Source organism: Nymphalis io, chromosome 23, assembly GCF_905147045.1.
Source record: "Nymphalis io chromosome 23, ilAglIoxx1.1, whole genome shotgun sequence".
NCBI classification, from domain to species: domain Eukaryota; kingdom Metazoa; phylum Arthropoda; class Insecta; order Lepidoptera; family Nymphalidae; genus Nymphalis; species Nymphalis io.
Genome location: NC_065910.1, coordinates 798,431 through 822,938, shown reverse-complemented (window position 1 = coordinate 822,938; position 24,508 = coordinate 798,431). Strand labels below are relative to the sequence as shown.

Sequence of the window (24,508 nt, the reverse complement as noted above, 5' to 3'; positions counted from 1 at the left end):
ACCTTAATTAGTTTATTTGAATTTGATATTTTTATTTGTTTTTAAAATGTATAAATATGAATACGAACAGATATAAGACAGTTATGTTTCTAGAATCTTAATCATCATTTGGACATAAAAAAAGTTTATAACCTTACAGATAAATCGATTAAATAAAGAAGTTAGAATTAAAATATAAACATGAAACAGATACGATTGCATCTTAAATTATTCGTATAATTTCAATCTTTTGATGTCACAATCTTTTTGAGAGATCTCTGGATCGACTCCAAGATTGTATCATAAGCTATGTTCTAATTATAATGACAGGTCAATGACCATCTGATATCAACAATACGAATAACAGTAGTTTTTTAATATTGTTTTCTTTGCGTCTATTTATAAATGTAAATAGATAAATATAAGACGTAAAACTCCAGTGTTGCAGAGCTTTTCTGTAAGAACGCTGTTTGTGGTTGTGTGTATAATTTAAAGTAAAGTAAAAGCCTGTGAATGTCCCACTTCTGGGTTAAGGAATCTTTTCCTTTTTGAGGAGTCGGTTTTGGATTACTTCACCATGCGGCTCTAAGCATTGCCTCAAAGAAAGAGGAGGCCTTAGTCTAACAAAGGAACATTCACAGGCTGTGACTACTAACTATATAGCGTGTTATAACTCTTGCATAAAGATATTATTTGAAAAAAGCTTAATTTAACTTTGAGATTGATAAGTAATTTGTTCCATAAGTACTTCATACACTTTCCAGGAAGGAGGAACCGCGAATAAATCAAGCGTACCAACCGCAAGGTGTACCTTACCAACATTGGCATTTTATTGGCATATCGTGCGAATTAACCCGTAGTGTTGAATGGCGACCACAACGTTTCGCTAGAGCATTGAACTTTAATATCAAGTAATAAATTGTATTCCGCGTTCCAGTTTTTAATAATTATCTTAAGATTTTTTTATTAACATATCCGTGAGTGACAAATAATTGGGTATATAAGTAGTCTTCTCATTTTACGGTAAAATTTTACATAATTTGCAAGAAATTCATGATAGTGTAGCATTTATAGTAGTTGCTATAAGTTAATACTCCAAGATTGTATCAATAAGTAATTCCGTAATCATTATTATCGGAATTACTTACAAACGTTGTTAAGCGGGTGATTAGTTCACACACAGGACAAATGGCTTAACGTGCTTTTCAAGGTGTTGTAGTGTTCATAGTTGTGAGAATTTTTGGACAGAAAAACCCAATAACTTTAATCAGCCCGACCTGGGGCTTGAACCCAGGACCTCGAGATTTATGGCTTTATATATCGCTACTAGACCAATGAGACCATTAGTCGTAATACCGCCTTCATGTTTCTATTTCTGATCAGCGTAAAGGTCACACACATAATTTTGGTCAGTTTTTTAAATATGGAACTTTAAAAGTGATAATAATAATTACACAAAACACAATCGGTCATACAGACTGATTTCGGCCACGACGGCCAATCTCAAAAGAGATTAGCCAACTACGCAGGAGATATTATAATGCACAAGTACACTCAACACAAGTACACAAGGTGCACTCTCTATTCCCAAACTCTCATAATCCGATATGACGGCATTCCGATACGACCGGAAAGAGTTCAGGCGCACGACCTCCGGGCTGCTACTGAGAATTTTCTGACAGAAAAACTCAATTACTTTTTACTGGCCCGACCTGGGAATCGAACCCAAGACCTCCGGGTCTGCGGCCTTACATCAAGCCACTAGACCAATGAGGCAGTCAAACTTTAAAAGTATTACATAAAAGAACTCCAATAAAATCAAAGAAACAACAAAAGTGTCGAGAATGCATTCTAAAACGGTTGAAAATAGATCGAAGCTAAGCAATTGATATGAGGGAGAAGATATAGCAATGGTTCCCGATACATTCATGACACCATATATCAGTCGAACAATACAAACAGTTATGGCAGTGTAGCGGGAATTCACGTAATTGGACTGTATCGCAGTACCCTCTCAATGGATATATTTATAAGGTTTCACAGCTTCAATAACATACCTCACAAAATTGAATTATTAATTGATGATATATATATATATATAGGGATAGATATATTTTGATTTTTAGATAGAATCACGGCCTAACTGTGACATCAATTCCATCGCGCACAAAGAAATTTGGCAACTTTTTTCTTTGTCTGTTTGTTCTCCCGGCAAATATATAAAAAAAATGTTTCGAAGAATTTTGGACGTAAAGTATATACATTATCTTCAACAGTTAATTTTAGTTTTTAAGTAGTACCGAATCAAGAAATTATTAATTGCGGTTTTGTTTACGTTGATTTATTTTCTGTGGTATTTTTCCTATTCTCCACCCTTTAATTACTATAAAATTTCCATGTCATAACATAACAAACAAAAACATAATTTCATTACCTTGACACTGATATCAACTAAAATATTAAAAATATATTGATCGAAGAATGCGTCATTTGCAATTATTGATGCTAAAATTAAGATTGAAATACTAATACGTACTGATACTGGTAGTAATAAAAGTATCGAAATGATCCAGTTACCAGAACACGTAAATTTTAACCAAATAGCGAATTCCATCACAGGCAAACACCTCTGAACTGTCATATGTTTAATTTATTTTTTGTAATTCATCTCGTGCTCGGTGGTGAAGGAAATTATCTTGTGAAAACCTTCATGCGTCGAAGGAAAAGGGCAGGGAGGAGACCTTAGCTCAGCAGTGCGACATTTGTACCTACATTATCCACCGAATTTAAAAATAGAACAATTAGTTAATCAAAGTCCAGAAAATAAGTAAGTAGGAAAGAATAGTTTAAAGAATACTATGTAGATATAATTGTAAATGACACAATTAAGATAGATCAAGAAGTAGGGTCACGTTTTAATATACATGTCAAACACGTGATGGATGCATCACAAATACAATCGTCGATTGCATAAAGTTACACCTTCCGGATGCAGTTACCAGGACACGTGCGTGAGTAAACGTGATGGTCCTAATGGAGTGATTGGTTCATATGCTTTAGTCCTTTGGGTGGTCTTAGCGACATTTTGTTGACTCCTATCAATTATGTAAGGCCTTTTCTAAAACAAGGAATTAGATCCAAATTCAAATCTTTATGTATCATAGCCAAGATGACTTAGAGAATAAACAAGTTAATCTGAACCGAAGATTGCGGGTTCAAATGCGAGCAAGAACTACTTTATTTGTGATTTTATATTTTCAGCTTTACGTATAGGCCACCTGGTGTTAAGTGTTTACCACTTCCCAAATACATTGGTGGTGTGCGCAATATACATTACATCCCCAATGAGCTGGTGGCTTATCTTGAGAGCTTTGATGTATCCACCCTATCCCTTATGTCTGTATATAATGGTTCACTGAACCTTCAAACCAGAGCACAAAAATGCTTAATATTGCTGTAATGTGGTAGAATATATTATTTGAGTAAATACTAGGTGGTAGTACTTGCACAAAGCCCTACCGCTAAGAAAATAACTCAATGCAATACATAAAAATAAGGTATACAGCATTAATGCTAAAATGTTTATTTTACATAAGTCTTAAGGCACGTGCATTTAGAAACTGAAGTTATCTCCTAATATTAAGTATTTATGTACTTGAGTTTAAGCTGTTCATAGTAAATCAACCATGAAATTGCCTAGAACATAAATAAATTTGCTTATTAATGCCATTGTTGGAGAATGACAGACCTGAGAAATTTCGCAGATGTTTCTAAAACGTATAATAGTTTTATGATCATCAGTTTTATTTCAATTAACTGTTTCAATTGTTAGGCTATAAACGCTAATAGATTTAGAGTTATAGTCTTCGGTCATTCTCTACTTAACGGCTTATATTGGTCGTAATTCACATGCCTTACGCGTTTTCAATTAAATAGAACAATTCTTCAACAAGAAATTCAATATTGTTAAGATAATTTGTGTCTTTAAATGTTAAAGGCAGTAAGTAATAAGTCAGTACAAATTAAATTTGTTTCATAGTTGGCAGTATATTAGTGAAATTGTCAATATTTAAGAATTGACTAATTATTATATTGATTTTTTATTTTAATATCTAGTACATAGGCGACCGAACTTCGTTCGGCTCTAATAATAATTGATTTAAAAAAAAGTTATTTTTTTTTTCAATAAAGATATGTAGAAAAACCTAAAAACTAAAACCTTATTTAAATACAAAATTGGAAGCACATCGTTAGAGCCGTTTCCAAGATATACGAAATAAATTAACATGCATATGTTTAAAAGTTGCTATCTACTATGAAGTTTTTTTTATTATTAGATAAGCATGTTTTTGTTAGGTCACCTTCGCATATAGTAATATTGATGCTGTAAAACACGTCTTATACTTTCAATGCTTCGGCAACCGATCTTAAGCTGTCTCTTGTATTTGTTATTCCTCTTAACCTTGACAAATGCGCGTTTAAAAAAAAAAAAAAAATATCCAAATATCCTGTATTTCCTTTCTAGTTACAGGTTTATTTATGATTTGAAGTTTTTCTCTCACGCTTCACTACGAGTTAGTTTATATGGGGCAGAATTTCGCTCGACACACATTTTTTCACCATGTTTTATTTTGTATCCTTCGAATACGAAATGAATTTTGGAAATAGTAGTAATCGCTTGTCGGTTTCATAGTTTAGCCTTGGAAGCGGAACAGACAGACAGAGTTACTTTAGATTTATAATATTAGTATATATATTTAGCACGTGACAAATCATTGGTGCCTGAATGGATTTGATCTGTTCCACTTAAGCAATTAGCTCGTACTTGTAAATTGTAAATTTAATTTGAGATTGACTTATTTTTCTATTTATCTCTCGAAGCTGACGTGTAGAATTGCCGCTCAGTTATCTAGACTCTAGCGCCCCCCTACTTCTAGAAAATATTCTCAAATAGACTTTATTCATTTATCAAGGTAATCTCAACGATTGCAAAACGTGTAGAGACATATGCTTTCAATATATATATTTATCATTAAAAAACTCATTATTTCAATGAACACGAAATCTTGATAATTAAAATCTCATTACCGGCAATCAAATCTTACAATCATCTCCGAGCGTAGGTGTTACATGTATCGTCATTACCATCACCATTAGCAATATTACATCAAGATAATAAAGCTCTTAAATATATGGCATTAAGTGATTTAATGGTATATCCGTATATATTATTAGGCACGGTGTATCGATTAATCGGCATCAGTCATTTGACAACACGTTGCGTCTCATTACCATGGATTCTCGATCGACCGGTAATGAGGGTTCGAAAATATATTTACTTTGGAAGACTTTACGTCGTACGACATTTCTTATAAATTTGCGATTTCAAAGAAAGTAAACAAGTATCTGATATGATTTATGCAGATTATATGTTCTTTAGCAATTTATAGTCACTGGTATATACTGTAAATTGATGTTTTATATATATCCTAGGACATTATTCACACAAGGCCATCTGATCCCAAGCTAAGCAGAGCTCGTACTGTGGATACCAGCCAACTGATATACTACATATACTACTTTTCTTTTGTAAATACATACTTTTATAGATAATTACACCCAGACTCAGGAAAACAGAATATTACGAATAGGAGATCCCTGACGGTATATCGAATTTCTATTTTAAATAAGTAATGGCAATTTCAGCTTCATAATTCTGTATTAATTCAATGTTAATAGGCATAGTGTGAGAGGTGATAAATAGGTATTAATATATTGATAAAAAATTTTTTTATATAATTTCTATAAAGATGTTTCAACAAAAAAATCGTACCAACTCAGTACGCTATGCACTCACAGACGTAAACACTTTGCTGAGTGCAAACTTGACATTGAAATCTTACACTTATCAAGCTCAAAGAAAGTTCAAAAGTACACGTAACAGCATTGAAAGCTTTACGTGTCAGAAGCGTTTTGTTCAAACGTTACATACAAGACCGTCGCACTGCAATTCGACCTTCAAATGTTAATCACAAGGAAGTAACAGAAATGAAATTTTATTCAAACACTACATATGTATATAAACCGTTGATTTAAAATTCGATCTTGTTTGTTGTTTGTTTTTGTTTTGAAATGTTTCATCAGTTACAATAGAGTTTAGCTTCATAAAATCTACTTATAAAATTATCTCAATTTGTATTTATGAAACGTTAAAATATCGTTCAAGTTCCAAATTCTTTGTAATATCTGACAGTATTAAATGTACCCATATGAAGATGTAACACGTCGATACGGGAGTAATTTTCTTGTGGATCACATGTATAATGGCCGCCCGAGGCGTCAAAATCGCTTATACGGTACCTCTTTTATTTTCTTAAATATAGTCCCCTAGGTGTATTACGGATTTAATGACGACCGTATGAATAATATTTTTAATGAAAATTTTTGTAAGGATTTATGTCTTTCTTAAATTTATTTGTGTATTTATTAAATGGTTTAAATAATCTTTTTATTAAATGATGTCAACATAAAAAAGGCAATGTTCTGATTGACTGATCAGCCAATTATTTAAGAAGATAGTATAAGAAATAGACTGAAAATTTGAGAAAACATTCTTTACCCGATATAATTATTATTTATGTATTTTAATTAAACATAATTTAATAATAATATACTATATAGTCTTTCATCGATTAATAGGCTTCAATTCACATATATTTTTTAATTTGTTTATAAGCAAAGGTAAAAAGAACGCGTGAATTTTTACCGATAATCGTGGGTTCAAACCCGGGCAAGCACTATTGAATTTTCATGTGCTTAATTTGTGTTTATAATTCATCTCGTGCTTGACGGTAAAAGAAAACATCGTGAGGAAACGTACTAGAACTGCACGTGTCTAATTTCATTGAAATTCTGCCACATGTGTATTCTACCAACCCGCATTGGAGCAGCGTGGAAGAATAAGCTCCAAACCTTCTCCTCAAAAGGGAGAGAAGGCCTTAGCCCAGCAGTGTTAGATTAACAGGCTGTTACTGTAAAGGTAAAAAAATAAAATATGATTTAATTTTATTATTATTTTTAGAACAGCAAGACAAATTTAGTCATACTTTTTGGAATAAGACAAAAGTGATTTGTTTGAGTAATTATTGTGGGCGAACTGCGTCAGGTACTGCTTGTTTAATTATAAGAATATGACGTGATGTTGAGTATTCTTTGGTGTTTACTAAACTTCAAATTGTATTGTAACAAATGTATTCATGACTATTTAAAGAATCCACTGAGGGAATAATATTCTATAAATCTTATTGAAACAAAACGTTGTTCGGTGAGGTTGTTTATATTTAGCGTTTCAGCGAAATGTGATATCTATCAATCGCTGCTATTTTTCGGAACGAGCTTTATGTACGTTAAAGAAAAAGATTGCGCATTTCTTTCTTTAAAATTATCTTTTTCATATCTCAGTTCATGTATATAGTAACACTAGTTTTTACGAATAAAGCGCTTTAAGTGATGACCACTAAACATCTTTACGATGTGTGAAATAATTCAAGCTCACCAACAGCGATTTGAATTGAGAATGAAAATGGTTATCTATTTATTTTATATATTTTATTCTTAGCCGCGACTAAATATTGGTTTATTTTATCCGACGTTTCGAAAGAGACATCTGGCTTGTTTCCGAGCTGATTGGGAGCTCTCTAAATATATCGGTAATTTTTATGTTTTTACTAAATATAAAAACTTGTGACTTACGTGTTGTACCATATACTATTCCGGAGTTATATATAGAAACTTCTTAAATCTACAAAAACGTCTTGTCTGTATTCGTTTTGGCAGCGTTCGCTTAAAATGTTCCAGGGGCGTCAATTTTCTCTTCTCTTCTCTTGAACTACGTTGACATAATAAATGATGTCTCATATCTCGAACAGATATACTAACATACATTTTATATTAAACACTAAACTGTTATTACATTTGAATCTAAATATCATCAAATATAATCAGATCATTGGCAGCCAGTGCGTTGGCACTTGGCAGGTGCGTCACAGTCGTAGTAATTCTACGTATAAATAATGTCCCAATTGTAGTACGAAGACCTTTGCGTACAAGAATATACGGTCTAAATAAAAGTAATTTTATTTACAACTTCATACAACTAACAAAAGCATGTATGAAAAATAAATGAATACTTTTTTTTATTGTAGACTTCCTCTTCATAAATCGCCAAAGCGCCACAAACCTTGGAAACTAAGTTCTTAATGTTATGAAATTATAATTAACGGCCTTATAAGCGTTGCTAAATAATTGTTTAGTTAAACACAGATTTATTTCTTTCTATCATTATTGATTTGGTATTAGAAAGAAGAAGACGCAGCATTGTTTATCTAACTCGCCAAACAAAGTTTATAAGTATTATAATATTTTCAAGGTCTATTCTGTAAGATCAAACTTGAAACTCACCGCAGAAAACGGTCGTGAGATATCGAAAAGTGAAAGGAAAAGATTGTAACATATCAAGAATACTCGTATTAATATTGTGTATCACCATAAGTCGATTGTCAACATTTCACGAATGAGTAACGAAGTGAGCTCTTACGGGCACTGCTAGTTACAAAACAACAATGACTGCCAGAAGACCATGAAAACCTTATTTCTTTAAAACTTCATGCCATAATTGCGTTTCATTTTTGCATCGAAATTAAGATCGAATTATACAAAGAAAGACAAAAAACAAAACGTGTTCACACTATTCGTAAAGAAACTAAAGAATCTGTATTAGTTTTATAGACGTTAAAAAATTGCTATATATATTCCTCTTCATAAATCGCCAAAGCGCCACAAACCTTGGAAACTAAGTTCTTAATGTTATGAAATTATAATTAACGGCCTTATAAGCGTTGCTAAATAATTGTTTAGTTAAACACAGATTTATTTCTTTCTATCATTATTGATTTGGTATTAGAAAGAAGAAGACGCAGCATTGTTTATCTAACTCGCCAAACAAAGTTTATAAGTATTATAATATTTTCAAGGTCTATTCTGTAAGATCAAACTTGAAACTCACCGCAGAAAACGGTCGTGAGATATCGAAAAGTGAAAGGAAAAGATTGTAACATATCAAGAATACTCGTATTAATATTGTGTATCACCATAAGTCGATTGTCAACATTTCACGAATGAGTAACGAAGTGAGCTCTTACGGGCACTGCTAGTTACAAAACAACAATGACTGCCAGAAGACCATGAAAACCTTATTTCTTTAAAACTTCATGCCATAATTGCGTTTCATTTTTGCATCGAAATTAAGATCGAATTATACAAAGAAAGACAAAAAACAAAACGTGTTCACACTATTCGTACAGAAACTAAAGAATCTGTATTAGTTTTATAGACGTTAAAAAATTGCTATAAAAATCAAGTGTTGCTGAGCTTATTCAAAAGTTTAACGTCATAATAAGTACGACACGTCTGTAAAATGTTCAGAACAGTCATTATAGTGAAACGAACAAACTGTTGAAGTGTTGTGAATTTTCGTTAATTTTATTGTTTCACTGTGAGAATAAGGGCTCTTAAACACTTATGAGCTTTTCATTCTTACTTTTTTATTCTTATATATAATTAAAATTAATGTACTAAATAACGTGAATCTTATCTGATGTGGGTAAGCACCACCGAATTTTCATGTGCTTAATTTGTGTTTATAATTCATCTCATGCTTGATGGTGAGGGAAAACATCGCGAGGAAACCTGTATGTGTCTAATTGCATTGAAATTCTGCCATATGTGTATTCTACCAACCCGCATTGGAGCAGCGTGGTGGAATAAGCTCCAAATCTTCTCCTCAAATGGGAGAGAAGGCCTTAGTCCATCAGTGGGACATTAACAGGCTGTTACTGTACTAAATTATAAAAGTTGTACAATAGTGTTTATCTGTTGTCTATAAATTGTTATTATTATTAAATTCTTCAAAAGAGCAAATAATACACCTAAAAAGCAGCTTTGCTGATGCATAGGTAGATGGATCAACCGTAGTATCCGTACGTATCTCGTACTATAGAGCCATTCTGTACGCAATTGTGAAATGTCGGAAATTGAAACTTATTAACATAAATAATTTACATATCACATGAATTAAAAATTTTCGAAAATAATATTTGAAATAAATGCTACAAATTAATATGAATTATATCTAATGACTATGTTTGTTTTGTTGACAAATTAATAAATACACAACAATTTAATGTATATTAAACTTTATTTTTTAATGACATATGTTTTTATCTTTCTAATTCGTCAGTCTGTGGTTACCCTAATTCCGCGCCCGTAAAGTTTCGGATTTAGACTCGCATTTTAGAAATAAAAATAACTACATTGTAGTTTTTTTTGTCTAAAACTTCCGTAAACCGAGATAACTGTTCGATTTCGAAAGCTTCAAAATAGATAACCATTAATGCTTAAGATTTAGGAAATGATTAAATTTTAGTGAATTGCGATTTTTATGTCTTCGAGATGCGCGCAAATTTAAAATAGGTAGGGCGCGCATATGGGTCACCTGATGGTATGCCAATGCGCCACCAACCTTGGGAACTAAGATGTTATGTCCATTGTGCCTGTAGTTCTGACCAAACTGTTTTAACATTAGTGCCATATATTAATGATATTATATTTGTATATCTGTTAGTACTAATATGTTATAAGCTGTATCACAGTTGTTGTCCCCTATACCCATTATAACAATAGACAATAGCAATCGACGAGCCGGTTGGTGTGGTTGGTAGACCCTTTCACGCCGTTTCACGCTGTGCGTTCGATTCCCACCCAGGACAGACATTTGTGTGCATGAACATGTGTGTTTGTCCTGAGTCTGGGTGTAATTATCTATATAAGAATGTATTTACAAAAGAAAAGTAGTATATGTAGTATATCAGTTGTCTAGTTTTCATAGTACAAGCTCTGCTTAGTTTGGAATCAGATGGCCGTGTATGAACAATGTCCCATTAAAAAAAACTGTTTTCTTATACCTGAACAGAACCAACATTGCTGTATAACGTTAGTTATCGAATTAGGAGTTACGCTGGTATATTGGCGATGTAAGAAATGCTTAATATTTCTGACAGTCAATGGCTATGACGGTGGTGATCACTGTGTATATTTCAGGAGCTTATGCATTGCAGTTTATATTGAAAATCAATTTCTATTTGCAATAATTTTGCAAATAAATAAAGTAAAAGTGACACCCTATAAATGTCCATCACGTTAGTCCAATGCGGGTTGGTGGATGTACACGCCGCCACCGCCGAGGACGAGATGGATTATAAACACAAATTAATCACATGAAGATCGGGATGGTTGGCTTTATATGGTGGCTTTCGTCCAGAAGTGGACGACAAAAGGCTAAAAAAAAAATCACATGAAAATTTACTCATCAGCGTTGAATCTGCAATTTTTATTAATATTTTTTTTTTATTAATATAAAAAAAACAAATATGATTTAAGAATGTAACGTCAAATTAGTTTAGTGCAACACATACATCCGGTATACCTTGAAAATTTTAAAAATAAAAATTAATTCAAACGTTAAAATGATTCAAGCCTTAATATAACATGTTGCGTTGGTATAAAGGTCATTATTGCTTGTTTATAATTTCATGTAGCCAGCTGTTGTATTTAAAATAATCGTTTACCATTGACCCGGTTATGCTTGAGGTCTTTGTACGTATTCTTTGTTATCCATTAGAAGATTTAATATGCTACGCTAGAAAACTGAGACGTGAAGACAAAAATATGTTTATAAATTTTGTATTTCAAAAGTATTATTTTGTAGGACTTGAATTTTCGGATTTATAATGATATCTTCCTTTATATATATAGTATTAGGATTTAGGTCATAAATAAGGGGGTTTATGAATTGTGACGAGCCGGCTCCTCGGCTCGTCACAATTCATTTGGTTGGCGTGGTTGGAAGATCCACGCCGAGGTTGTGGGTTCGATTCCTACCCAGGACAGATATTTGTGTGCATGAACATGTCTGTTAGTTCTGAGTCTGGGTGTATCTATAAAAGTATGTATTCACAAAATAAAACTAGTATATCAATTGTCTGGTTTCGATAATACAAGCTCTGCTTAATTTGGGATCAGATGGTCGTGTGTGAATAATTTCCCAAGATTTTACTCCATGTTTATTTTAGTGAAAAAAAAAGGATATCCCACTTCATCACAATTATTCACAACATCGAGAAACATTATTATGAGAACAATATTCTTTATTTAAGGATATACATACGCACTAACCATCGGATATATTTTATTATAAATGTAACATTATATAAAAACTATTGTACGAAATTTTATTTACAAGTTAAAAAGTCTACTATTGAAATGTTCGACAGTAAAGTTACTGTTTTAGATATTGTAAATAAAAGTGTAATTATCGCCTTTCCATTGTACCGGACACATGCCTTACAAACTGCGTCAATACTGGTCTATGAGCTGAAAATAGTTGTTTATAATTAAATACGAAACCTAGCATTTCACATTTGTATGTTTGTTTGATATTTCCTATCCGTTTACTTTGACGTCGTAACTTCTAAACATTTAACAATTTTCACGGGAAACATTGAAATTCGAATCATAAATAATTTTATTATGTGTGACGTCATTTGACTATTATGTAATAGTTACCGCTCGCGGATTTTACCGCGTTGAGGGTTTCTATGACACCGTTCGAAGTTCAATTGGCTGAGCTTAAATCTCATTGGTCGGTGGCAGCCGATGACGTGATAAACAACCAATTATCGTCCTTAGTATTAAGATCAGTTAGTCAATCTGACATTGACAAACGTTTAAAAATATAAAAGGAAGTTTTTTTTTTAAATAGGTAAGCGGACGGGCATGTCTAATGGTAAGAGGTAACCATCGCCCATGGACTTTGTTATTGTAAGAAATATTAACCCTTCCTTACATCCACAAGTACTGACTCACTCACTCTTCAAGCCGAAACACAACAATACACCAAGACGAGCTAGCACAAAGCCCTACCCAGTAATCAATTTGGCTCATATTTTAAAAATATAGTCACTAAATTATTTTCGAACCTTTTGTATATTATATAATACAACCACTAATAGATATGGAAGTAAATAAAAGGAATTAAAAAAAAATCCTTATCGCGATTTAAACAATAAACTTTGCCGTCTCATTGTGATAAATGACTGATATTTATCTACAGTGAAATCAGTACGCTAATTACTTTCTTTAAATATAACCCTACTTGAATATACAAAATGTCTGTTCGTTTGTGCTTTTTAACGTAGAACGTAATTGAATTTCATTTTGTTAGATATATATCCCAAGCCACTATTTAGCTTGAACGGCTTGAGGCCCCCATTTCGAAGCGGATAAAGTAAAATTATATTATTTTTCAGCGGATGGGCTCTAGGCAGGTGCCTTGTAGGCTTAGGCATAAATACGCGGCTGCGGATATTCTAATCAGAACCGGGATTAGCATATAAGCAATACTGAATTTTCATTTGCTTAGTTTGTATTTATAATTCATTTGATATTCGGCGGTAAAGGACATAACAATGCTGGATGAATGAAATGAAATCCACCACACCTTCATTAGAGCAGCGTTGCAAATAAGCTCTAAACATTCTCAAATTGAATCCTCAGCCCAGCGATGGGACATTTGTTTGGTTGTTATGTTTTCACGTCTTAACTAGTCAACCGATCATCATGGAATTTTGTACACACGTCAGGGTTAGAGAAATATACCTTACATCACCCCCTGACACGCAAGCAATCTAGTAGGACATATCACGTACTTTACCCAGGCTATATTTATTACGAACGCACTGGGCTGATTCCGCGGTAACAAACTAGCACAGTCATTATAAAACATATTTATGTATCGATGTAAAAAAAAAACCACCCGTAACACTAATTACTGATTGTTTTATGTTTAAGCTAATTAATTACTTGTATTTACACTTTCCTTATTAAGTTACGACATCTAAACATGGTAGGTTTTTTTTTTCTTTATAAATTACAATACACTGTACGTTATATGTGTTTTTAATTATAAGGTGAAATGTATTAGTTATGGTGACTTGTATTTTTATTAGCAACAACGTGCAATCTATTTCTAAGCTGTGCATTTAGTGAGCCGGAGTGATAATAATGTCCTCCAGACCGATTTCGGCCACAGCAGCCACTCTCAAGAGAGATTAGCCAACTACGCAGGAGATATAATAGTGCACAAGTATGCGCGCAAACACAGGTACACTCTTTATTCCCTAACTCTCATAATCCGATGGGACGGAACCCGACACGACCGGAAAGAGTTCAGGCGCAGGATCAACGGCTTTACGTGCTTTCCGAGGCACGGGAGTGTACACACTTTCAACTTCCAGACTCCGAGCTGCTACTGAGAATTTTCTGACAGAAAAACCCAATAACTTTTTATTGGCCCGACCTGAGAATTGAACCCAGGACCTCCGGGTCTGCCTTACATCAAGCCACTAGACCAACGAGACAGTCAGTGAGTCGGAATTACTGTATTATAAAGGAGGTAGCGGCTAATGATGTTCGTTTTACATAATTAAACAATTTTTTTTTTTGGCGACTTAGCCAAAATAACTAAAGTTTTATCATGACACACAACATTGAAGATATATGAAATTGTTTTTTTTTTATATATAGAATAGGAAGGTGGACTAGCATATGGGCCACCTGATGGTAAGTGGTCACCAAACGCCCTTAGACATTGGCATTGTAAGAAATGTCAACCATCGCTTATAGCCAATGCGCCTTGGCAACTAAGATTTTATGTCCCTTGTGCCTGTAATTACACTGGCTCACTCACCTTTCCAACCGGAACACAACAATATCAAGTATTGCTGTTTTGCGGTAGAATATCTGATGAGTGGGTGGTACCTACCCAGACGAGCTTGCACAAAGCCCTACTTCCGGGGTTTTTTTACAATGCTAATATTTTTAAATCAAGAGAAATAATGGCTGTCTATTTGTTTGGTTGACTTTTTAGTGTCTATGGTATAATATTATTTTAATATAAAAATAATACTTAGCCTAATGGTTGTATGTGTCTTCATGATCCAAATTCATAATGAGCAGTAATACATAGAACAATATTTATTTTCGAAATTTTAAACTTGTTGTTGAAACTTATTTATAAGTCCAATTGTAAAATAATTACATATTGTATTTTTAAATGAATAAGGGTTTCTATACGCATTATTTAGTTCATTCATTTAAAAAAATATTTAATTATATAAACAAGTATTTAAGACGTAAGTGAAAACTAATTACAAGACCCTAGTAAACAAAACATTAACTAATGGCAAAAACAAAATTAACATCTAAATAATTATATTTTAAAGCACTTTATATATAATAATAAATATATATTATACTTGTTAATATAATAATTACATGTCTGTTTGTCCTGAGTCTGGGTGTAATTATCTATATAAGTAAGTATTTACAAAAGAAAAAGTAGTATATGTAATATATCAGTTGTCTGGTTTCCATGGCACAAGCTCTGTACAAGCTTAATTTGGGATCAGATGGCCGTGTGTGAATAAAGTCCCAGGATATTATTATTGTTAATAACTACTGGAAACTCTTTGAAACATATTATAAAAGTAGGAAACCGACTCGCGGACTTTCTGGATCTGTCCCAAACTTAGGTTTTAGACTTTAGTATAGTCGACTTGGATTTAAATGAATGGCCATAATTGTGTAATGAGTAGAAATAATAGCTTTATATACAGACATTTTTATAAAATACAAAATAAAAATAAAAAGAACAAAATGCATATTACAAATTTAAAGTAAAAACACGCCGTCTAAAAGATTGTCCTGTCGCATTGTACCCAAGACGCTGGCACTATTGCACTTTTTTTTTATTGTATAATTAAATATATTTATTTATTTTGGACAACCAACAGTAGATAGATTGGATAGACAGTTCAATGGAGGTTGAAAAGGTTTTTGACAAATGTTCTACTAATTATATGTTATAATAATAATAATAATAATAATAATAATAATAATAATATCCTGGGACATTTTTCACACACGGCCATCTGATCCCAACCTAAGCAGAGCTCGTACTATGGAAACCAGATAAATGATATACTACATATACTACTTTTCTTTTGTAAATACATACTTATATAGATAATTACACCCAGACTCAGGACAAACATACATGTTCATGCACACAAATGTCTGTCCTGGGTGGGAATCGAACCCATAACCTTCATAGGTTATCACATCATTTTCAAAAGCGTGACGTTATAAATAGTCAATAAATAAAGTAAACCTAAATAAAGTAAGTACTGGTGGTAGGGCTTTGTGCAAGCTCGTCTGGGTAGGTACCACCCACTCATCAGATATTCTACCGCAAAACAGCAGTACTTGTTATTGTTGTGTTCCGGTTTGAAGGATGAGTGAGCCAGTGTAATTACAGGCACAAGGGACATAAAATCTTAGTTCCCAAGGTTGGTGGCGCATTGGCTATGTAAGCGATGGTTGACATTTCTTACAATGCCGATGTCTAAGGGCGTTTGGTGACCACTTACCATCAGGTGGCCCATATGCTCGTCCGCCTTCCTATTCTATAAAAAAAAACCATTATCCATTACAAGTTCATAAAAATAAAACAAACAAATACATTAACATCATTAAAAATTATTAGAAATATTGTGAAATTATTATTAAATTTACGATTGAATGATTATTAATATTATATAATATTATATAAGCATTACTGGCAAGCTATGTTTAAGCTCTATGATACAGAGAAGGCGTTGAATAAGCAATAGGATTATATACTGTCTAACTTAAACCTTAAATACATGTTAAAATATATCTACACGGCTTCTGGGCTTTCTTGTACGGAGTTGACTCTCACGATTACAAAGCAAGTGTCCTCGTGGTATTTTTCGTCATCGAAATATATGTACCACAGTAAACTAAAACAAATTAAAAAAAAATGGTTTTAATCGGATATTTATACATTTTTCTGCATGTTTTCTGCATTGAGTCATATCGTAATTAAATTTAAAAAAAAACTCTCAAAGCTGTAAAAGTTTTTATAAACGTCAATTAAACACATTTATTATAAGAAATTGCAATAAAAAAAATATATTTAAATATAAAAATACTTATATAATAACAATAAAATTCGTATACAAAAACGAACCCATTATTTTGACAAGGTAATGACAGAATTACGTATGCTTTTGTCTATCATTTCATTGTTAACAGATAGTTGTGGCGATCTGTAAGCATCTCAGTTACAAGTCACGCTTGTATGGAGATACAACGGACAGTTGGACAGTGAATACTGAATATAAAATATTGTGACGAATGATATTAGAAAATTATGTGTCTCTGTTAACGCTTAAATATCATATTTTTTTTAATAATACATTTATGAAACAATATTAAATATAATGGCTCATTGTTTTTTTTAAATGGTAGATTTATATTGTGAGTATTTTTGTTATTAAAATTAAACTTTATTTTTAAGTTTATAGAGCTTATATTAGTTTGAAGTGTTAATTTTATCGTTTGTGAAAAATGTTTTTGGTATATTTTACATTTTCCAGTATTATATTTTTGTTTGGATCAAATGGAGTTTGGATTGGATCGGACTTCAAAAATTTAAAACAAATTGATATTTAATTTAATTTGACGATGCCGATGATGATGATGAAATTTTTCATTGTGTTATGTTTGTTATATTTTTGAGTTTAGTAATATGATCATTTTATAAAGAAAATAATTTCGGTGTTTATTGGAACATTTTTTAAAGTTATAACCGAAGGCATCATATGTATTGATAAATATTTAATACATATTTGTTACTTGTTACAGATCAAATGTTCGAGTGAAATGCTGGCAACTTCAAGTGTGAAACTCACAGTGAAGTGTAATCAAGTGTAATCGTAAAACAGTGTATATGAGTGAAAAAGAGTGCTTGGATAAGATGACGAACATTACGCCGGAGACAAGAATCATGATGATGAGAGGGGAGGATGGGAGACAAGGATATAGGCGACAGGTTTGTTGTCATATTTTACACTTCTTAAATATTCTCATTCATAGTCAATATATACTTTATTCAAGTAATCTCACAAGTACATTTGAATCGTGATTTTACGAATTTAATTTTAACATAAAGCTATCATCGATTAGGTATGTAGAATCCACTAAGCACTGGCAAAACTCAGTAGTAACTCTTTTTAAATATCAAATAATTATATATAATTATATTTATATAAGAACATCAACGAAAAGTGAATACCAACTCCAAGATCTCATATAATTTTTATATAATCCTGTACAGTATAATAGGTCTTATATCTGCTAAAGTTCTTATATTATGTTTCTTCAACTAGCTGTATGTATATATTATGGGACGCCACAATTGCCTAGCTTGAGATAAAATATAAGCATAAATTAATCGATAGCACATAATTCTTCGGAGCTATTCTGTGAGAACTCACCTCATTACTCACCATTGAAATGTTGACAACGACTTATATATACTATTTTGATGGGTGTATGCGTCAATGTCGCATATCACTTTCTAACATTTCACGACCGTTTTCTGTGGTGAGTTTCGAGTTTATAGAATAGTAATATGGGTTTACATAGCAATAGGAAATAAGTGTGACTTATATAGATCCGCGTTAATCGCAAAGATACATGCGTATAATAAATATTTATTAACTAGCAGAGAACAAGTGAAGCTGTAGCTTCACTTGCGTTATAATTCAGAATTACTAAATATCAATTTCATAGCAATGTCGTTAAAAATGATTTTCCTACAAACTCTCATCCCCTTTATCACTAGCTTAGGAGTTATTTTTAAATTCGGCTTACTGTGTAAAAGTAATTCGTATGCAAATGTTCATGTCATCCTAGTGATTTGGGCTGAGCGTTTATATGTTAGCCAGGCCGTTTGTTAAATACTATTATATGTATTACGTAGTTTACATTGTATAAATATACATTGTCGAAGATTCTTGGTATACAAAATGTGGATTGAAATAAGACAAACGATAATATATGTTTTTCATAAAGTTAATTTTAAAAATAACTCTCTATATGTCTAAAAAGTCTCAAGTGCCTTGAACGCTGAGCTTTATAAGCGTTATTGTAATTAATTTAGAACAAAGCTAATGAATTGACAAATAGAAAAACCACAGGGATTCCCTTAATTGAAATGAAACCCGCTGATGCCATTATACGCTATATTACAAGAGTAATGAAAACCGAAGACTTTTCACAAAATAATTATGTAATAATTATGTATATAGCTTAAAAACTTTATATAGAAAACCTTATTAAATTTTCTTTAAAAACATATAAATTATTTAAAAATATATAAACGAATAAGGTAAATCCCCCACTTAAAGATGATGTAAGTATAAAATTTTATTTCTTTTATTTATAATTAATGTTGCATTGTGATCAAACAAATATTTACGACAAAAGTAATTATGTAGGCGGAGCAGCATTGTTCACCTGATGGTATGTGGTCAACACTGCCCTTAGATTTTGGTGCTGTAAGAAATATATATATATTTTTTTTTATAGAATAGGAAGGTGGACGAGCATATGGGCCACCTGATGGTAAGTGGTCACCAAATGCCCTTAGACATTGGCATTCTAAGAAATGTCAACCATCGCTTATAGCCAATGCGCCACCAACCTTGGGAACTAAGATTTTATGTCCCTTGTGCCTGTAATTACACTGGCTCACTCACCCTTCAAACCGGAACACAACAATATCAAGTATTGCTGTTTTGCGGTAGAATAACCGTTAATGCAATTTAATTTAACATAATAATAATAATAATAATATCCTGGGACATTTTTCACACACGGCCATCTGATCCCAAATTAAGCTTGTACAAAGCTTGTGCTATATAAACCAGACAACTGATATACTACATATACTACTTTTTTTTTGTAAATACATACTTATATAGATAATCACATCCAGACTCAGGACAAACATACATGTTCATGCACACAAATGTCTGTCCTGGGTGGGAATCGAACCCACAACCTTCGGCGTGAAAGGCAAGTGTTCTACCAACGCCAACCGGCTCGTCAAATCGTCATCGTTAATGCAATTTGGGAAGTAAGACGTATTGTCTATCTGTTATTTCACAGAGTGAGCTTACTCACCCTTTAAATCAAAAACTTAATATTGTTGCGAATTAGCATGTTGTATATACCAATCCATATTGGCCCAGCTTGGTGAAATAAGCCAATCCCTTAAAGAGGCTCGTGTCCAGTATGACATTTAGAGGTTACTTAACGTGAAGATGTTTTAGTGTGTCTGTAATTATTCTGGCTCAACCTTGAAACTGGCTCACATCAGTACAAATCGTATAGCGGTATACTCACTTATGTATGTTATATACTCAACCCAAAGAATTAAAATTGTAAACCAACTTTCGAACGCCATGAAGATATTATTAAAAACATAATAAATAAACCCTAATTTATAATAATTAACTAAAATAATCTCATACATAAAGTATAGACTTTAAATCGGACGCCGCGGATTTAAGAGCGTCATCAATTAATCCCTAAGATCGATTTGATGACATTATTAAGATAATGCTTCATCTTTTTCTTTTGCTTAAACTATGACATAGAACAAGGGGCAACGGAAGTGATATATTGCAAATTATGTTTGTATGTTTTTGGTATACTTTACAATGGAAAATGATTACCTGGGTTACTATTTAGGTAGTGGCTTTGACTGCCTATAGATCTAGTTGATATAAGCCCGCAGAGTCCAAGGTCCTGGGTTCAAATCCCAGTTCGGATCAATTAAAAAGTTAGTTCGTTTTTCTGTCGAAAACTCTCAGTAGCGTCCCGGAGTCTGAAAGTTGGAACTGTAAACGTCAAGCCGTTGTTTTTGCGCCTGAGCTCTTTCCGGTCGTGTCGGATATGCCGTCTCATAGAATTATGAGCGAGAGGCAATAGAGAGTGGACCTGTGTTTGACGCACAAACTTGTGCACTATAATATGTGCCGCACAATTGGCTGAAATCCAGGACGCCGTAACATTTTTTTGAAAACGTAATTAGAAAAATAATATATAATGATCATTAATCGAAACGGACACACAGACGATACAACTTTCTGCGTACAAAATTTAAAATTACTATATCGAAGTTAGCTGTAATAGTTTTGAGTCGTTATTTTACACCTAAACATTTTACTACTTGCTTGGAATGCAGATTCTACTCAGAACCGGATCAGAACACAGATAGATAATTCAGATCCTCTTATACTAAAATTATATTAAAATAATATTTTATTATTTATTTCGTTTTGAAACGAGAAAAATATTTATAATTCCTGATTATTTTAAATTTCGAACAGATTATGAAATACATGCCTTTCATCGATGCAATTCGAATAAAAATTTATATTCAAATTTTATGACCGATAAAACGTCTCAAATGCCAAAATAAATTTACATTCTACTACGCCCTTATGTCTCAAAAATTATGATCTATTTTCATTTGATAATATCAGAACTATATTTGGTATTGAATGTGAGGCAGTGTGTCGGTCGTTGATCTCTCAAATGTACATCTAGCCTAGTGATTAGTGATGTGACAAAGCTTCCGGGATTCTATATCGATATCGTTAAATACATTACGATAGTTATATTGAGATTGATTAGTTGATTTTATTTTAGAAAACTTTTACGACTTAATGCGTTTTTAATACCTTCCGCTCTAAATATTTTTTGTTTAATTAAAATGTTAGATATAAAACTGAACGATTACAGTTTAAATGCAAAACCGTGTATAACATTAATTAATAATGTAAATGTTAATTTTTATAACTTAATTATATTAATTATACTTTTTTGATCAAAATAAATTAACGTTTGTAACTAAGACGAATTAAATTACGTATTTTCTTTCTTATAAATTAAAACTACTATCGCTAAGCTTATCTTCATTTTGAAACTAATTTAAATCTTAAATGCTCGATACATTTTGAAAAAACAATGTCCTTGATAGCAAATGCAAATAACTTAATTACTCTCATTAAATCAAATCATATGATATTTTATTCAAGTAGAGCCTACTAATATCTACGAGTATTAATGGGTAATTAACAAGATTCATTAAATTTAAAGTTACCATCGGTTCGGAATGTAGATTCTACCGAGAAAACTGGCTAGAAACACTAAGCTACCCTTAAGCTTAAGCTACCCCGGGCAAGCACCTCTGAATTTTCATGTGCTTAAATTCTGTTTATAATTCATCTCGTGCTTTTCGTTGAAGGAAAACATCGTGAAAACTGCATGTGTCGAATTTCATCGAAATTCTGTATGTTATGTGTATTCCACCAACCCGCATTGGAGCAGCGTGGTGGAATAACTTCCAAATCTTCTCCTCAAAAAGGGAGAGGAGGCCTTAGCCCAACAGTGGGACATTTACAGGCTGTTACTGTTACATACAACATGTTACTATTAAATACAATTGAATTATTATTTATCTCGCATTGAAATCTATCTCTATCATGTACATAATCTTTTACGGATTAATACGCCTTTTTATCAATGGTTTTTTTATAAGATTTAAATCAGTTTTTGGGTTTAGAAACAAACACCTTGCCCATGGAGGTTTGAATTGACTTTGCATAGCTAACACTCGGTTTGAGTGTTACAAGTTTTTTTTTACTTCTCGTGTTAATCTATTGTTAGTTACTGTTACAATCGAAATTATCAATATTATAATACAAAACCTTTTTAGGTAGGTAACACCCACTTGTAACTTACTCCAGCTGTTCTGCAGCGTGAGAGCCAGTGTTGAAGGTTGGTGGTGCATTGGCGTTGTAAGGGACGGTTTACTCCCTATTATCGTCTATGGGTGTTGGTGATCACTTACCGGTGACCAATTTTCCAGTATATCTAATTCAAAAAACAACGACATCGATATTAAACGGGATAACGACAAAGTCACATCCCTCGCATCCATTATCGCACTTACATGACGCTTGAAACATTGATCGATCCCAACATCGAATGCAGGGCTCCGAACATAACATCCCTGTTACATCACCCCGACAGCTGATTGATTCGCCATAACGTTCGAAAATTGATTTTATTTCGAATACTATTTTCGAACGCAATAAAGATTAAATAAAATATGTCAATGGTTTTGAAAATCAAAGTGAATATATAATTATAAGATAACAGTTGAATAAAATTAAAAATAGAATGTATATATTTTTTAAATATAAGATAGGGTAGGGTAATGTGTATGTTCCAAATTTAAATTTCAATGTTTGGCTTATATCTCAATTGTATACGAGTATAATATAGATGCCACCGAGAGCATAGATACTCTTTTGTTAATTTGTATTTGAATGACATACTTTTCTTACAAATAAAACTATACATATACGTAAATATAATAGCTTAATAAAAGTTTCAATCTATCCCCAGATCTTAGCAGCTCTGGCAGTGTCCCTCGGTCCGTTCGCTGCAGGCCTGAGCAAAGGGTACATGTCACCAGCGATCGCGTCCATGCAGGATGACCGGGTACATAAAGGCTCGTTCACCGTTAGCGACCAACAGGCGAGCTGGATTGCGAGTTTAAGTTTATTAGGTGAGTTATAAATAAGATTCTAGCTCGAACTTGATTGGTGCGAAGTATAAGGCTAGTTTCACTATTTTCTGATGGATTGGCTACTTTATCATTCATTGAATAGGAATAATTAGACTTTGTCATTTAAGTATTTTGCTTAGGTCTCCAACAAAGATACACAATAAAAAACAATATAATTCGATATGAAAGCACAACCAGCTCTTTATATAACAATGTAAATAAAACTAGCTATGTACCTACATATTATACTTATTATAGAATGATATAATAAAGCTGAAGGGTTTCGTTTGAAAGCAATAATCTTTAGTATATATTTTGTTAAGTGTATTTTACTTATTTATACATATACTTCACACACGGCCATCTGATCCCAAACTAAGCAGAGCTTGTACTATGGAAACCAGACACTTAATATACTACAAATCTTATGTAAATACATTTTTATATAGATAATTACACCCAGAATCAGGACAAACAGACATGTTCATGCACACAAATGTCTGTCTTGGGTGAGAATCGAATCCACAACCTTCGGCGTGAAAGGCAAGTATCTACCAACCACGCCAACCGGCCCGTCAATGAAAGAGGAACATTAAACAATCACATAACACTTTCATTTCATTATCACAATACATAAAAAATATACTGTTCAATTCAGTTATTAAATCTAAACTCTATAACGTGTACGGATACTGTCAAAATGTTACAGTGTTAGGAAACACCAACCATCCATCTACCAACCACGCCAACCGGCACGTCAATAAAAGGTTAAATCGAGCGATAACTTGAAAATGATTATTTCCTATATTAATAGTATTAACTATTACTGTAGGAAATACC

At 32.6% G+C, this 24,508-nt stretch overlaps 1 protein-coding gene across 1 annotated transcript in view; it reads left to right on the top strand.

Annotated features, from left to right (window-relative positions):
• Nucleotides 1–24,508, top strand: part of LOC126777653 (facilitated trehalose transporter Tret1-like) — a 91,590-nt gene that overhangs the window by 39,080 nt on the left and 28,002 nt on the right. The window contains exons 2-3 of the mRNA XM_050500770.1: nucleotides 17,884–18,070; nucleotides 23,506–23,668. Coding sequence (XP_050356727.1) covers nucleotides 17,969–18,070; nucleotides 23,506–23,668 — 265 coding nt within the window. The 5' untranslated portion in view covers nucleotides 17,884–17,968. The remainder of the gene's footprint in view (nucleotides 1–17,883; nucleotides 18,071–23,505; nucleotides 23,669–24,508) is intronic.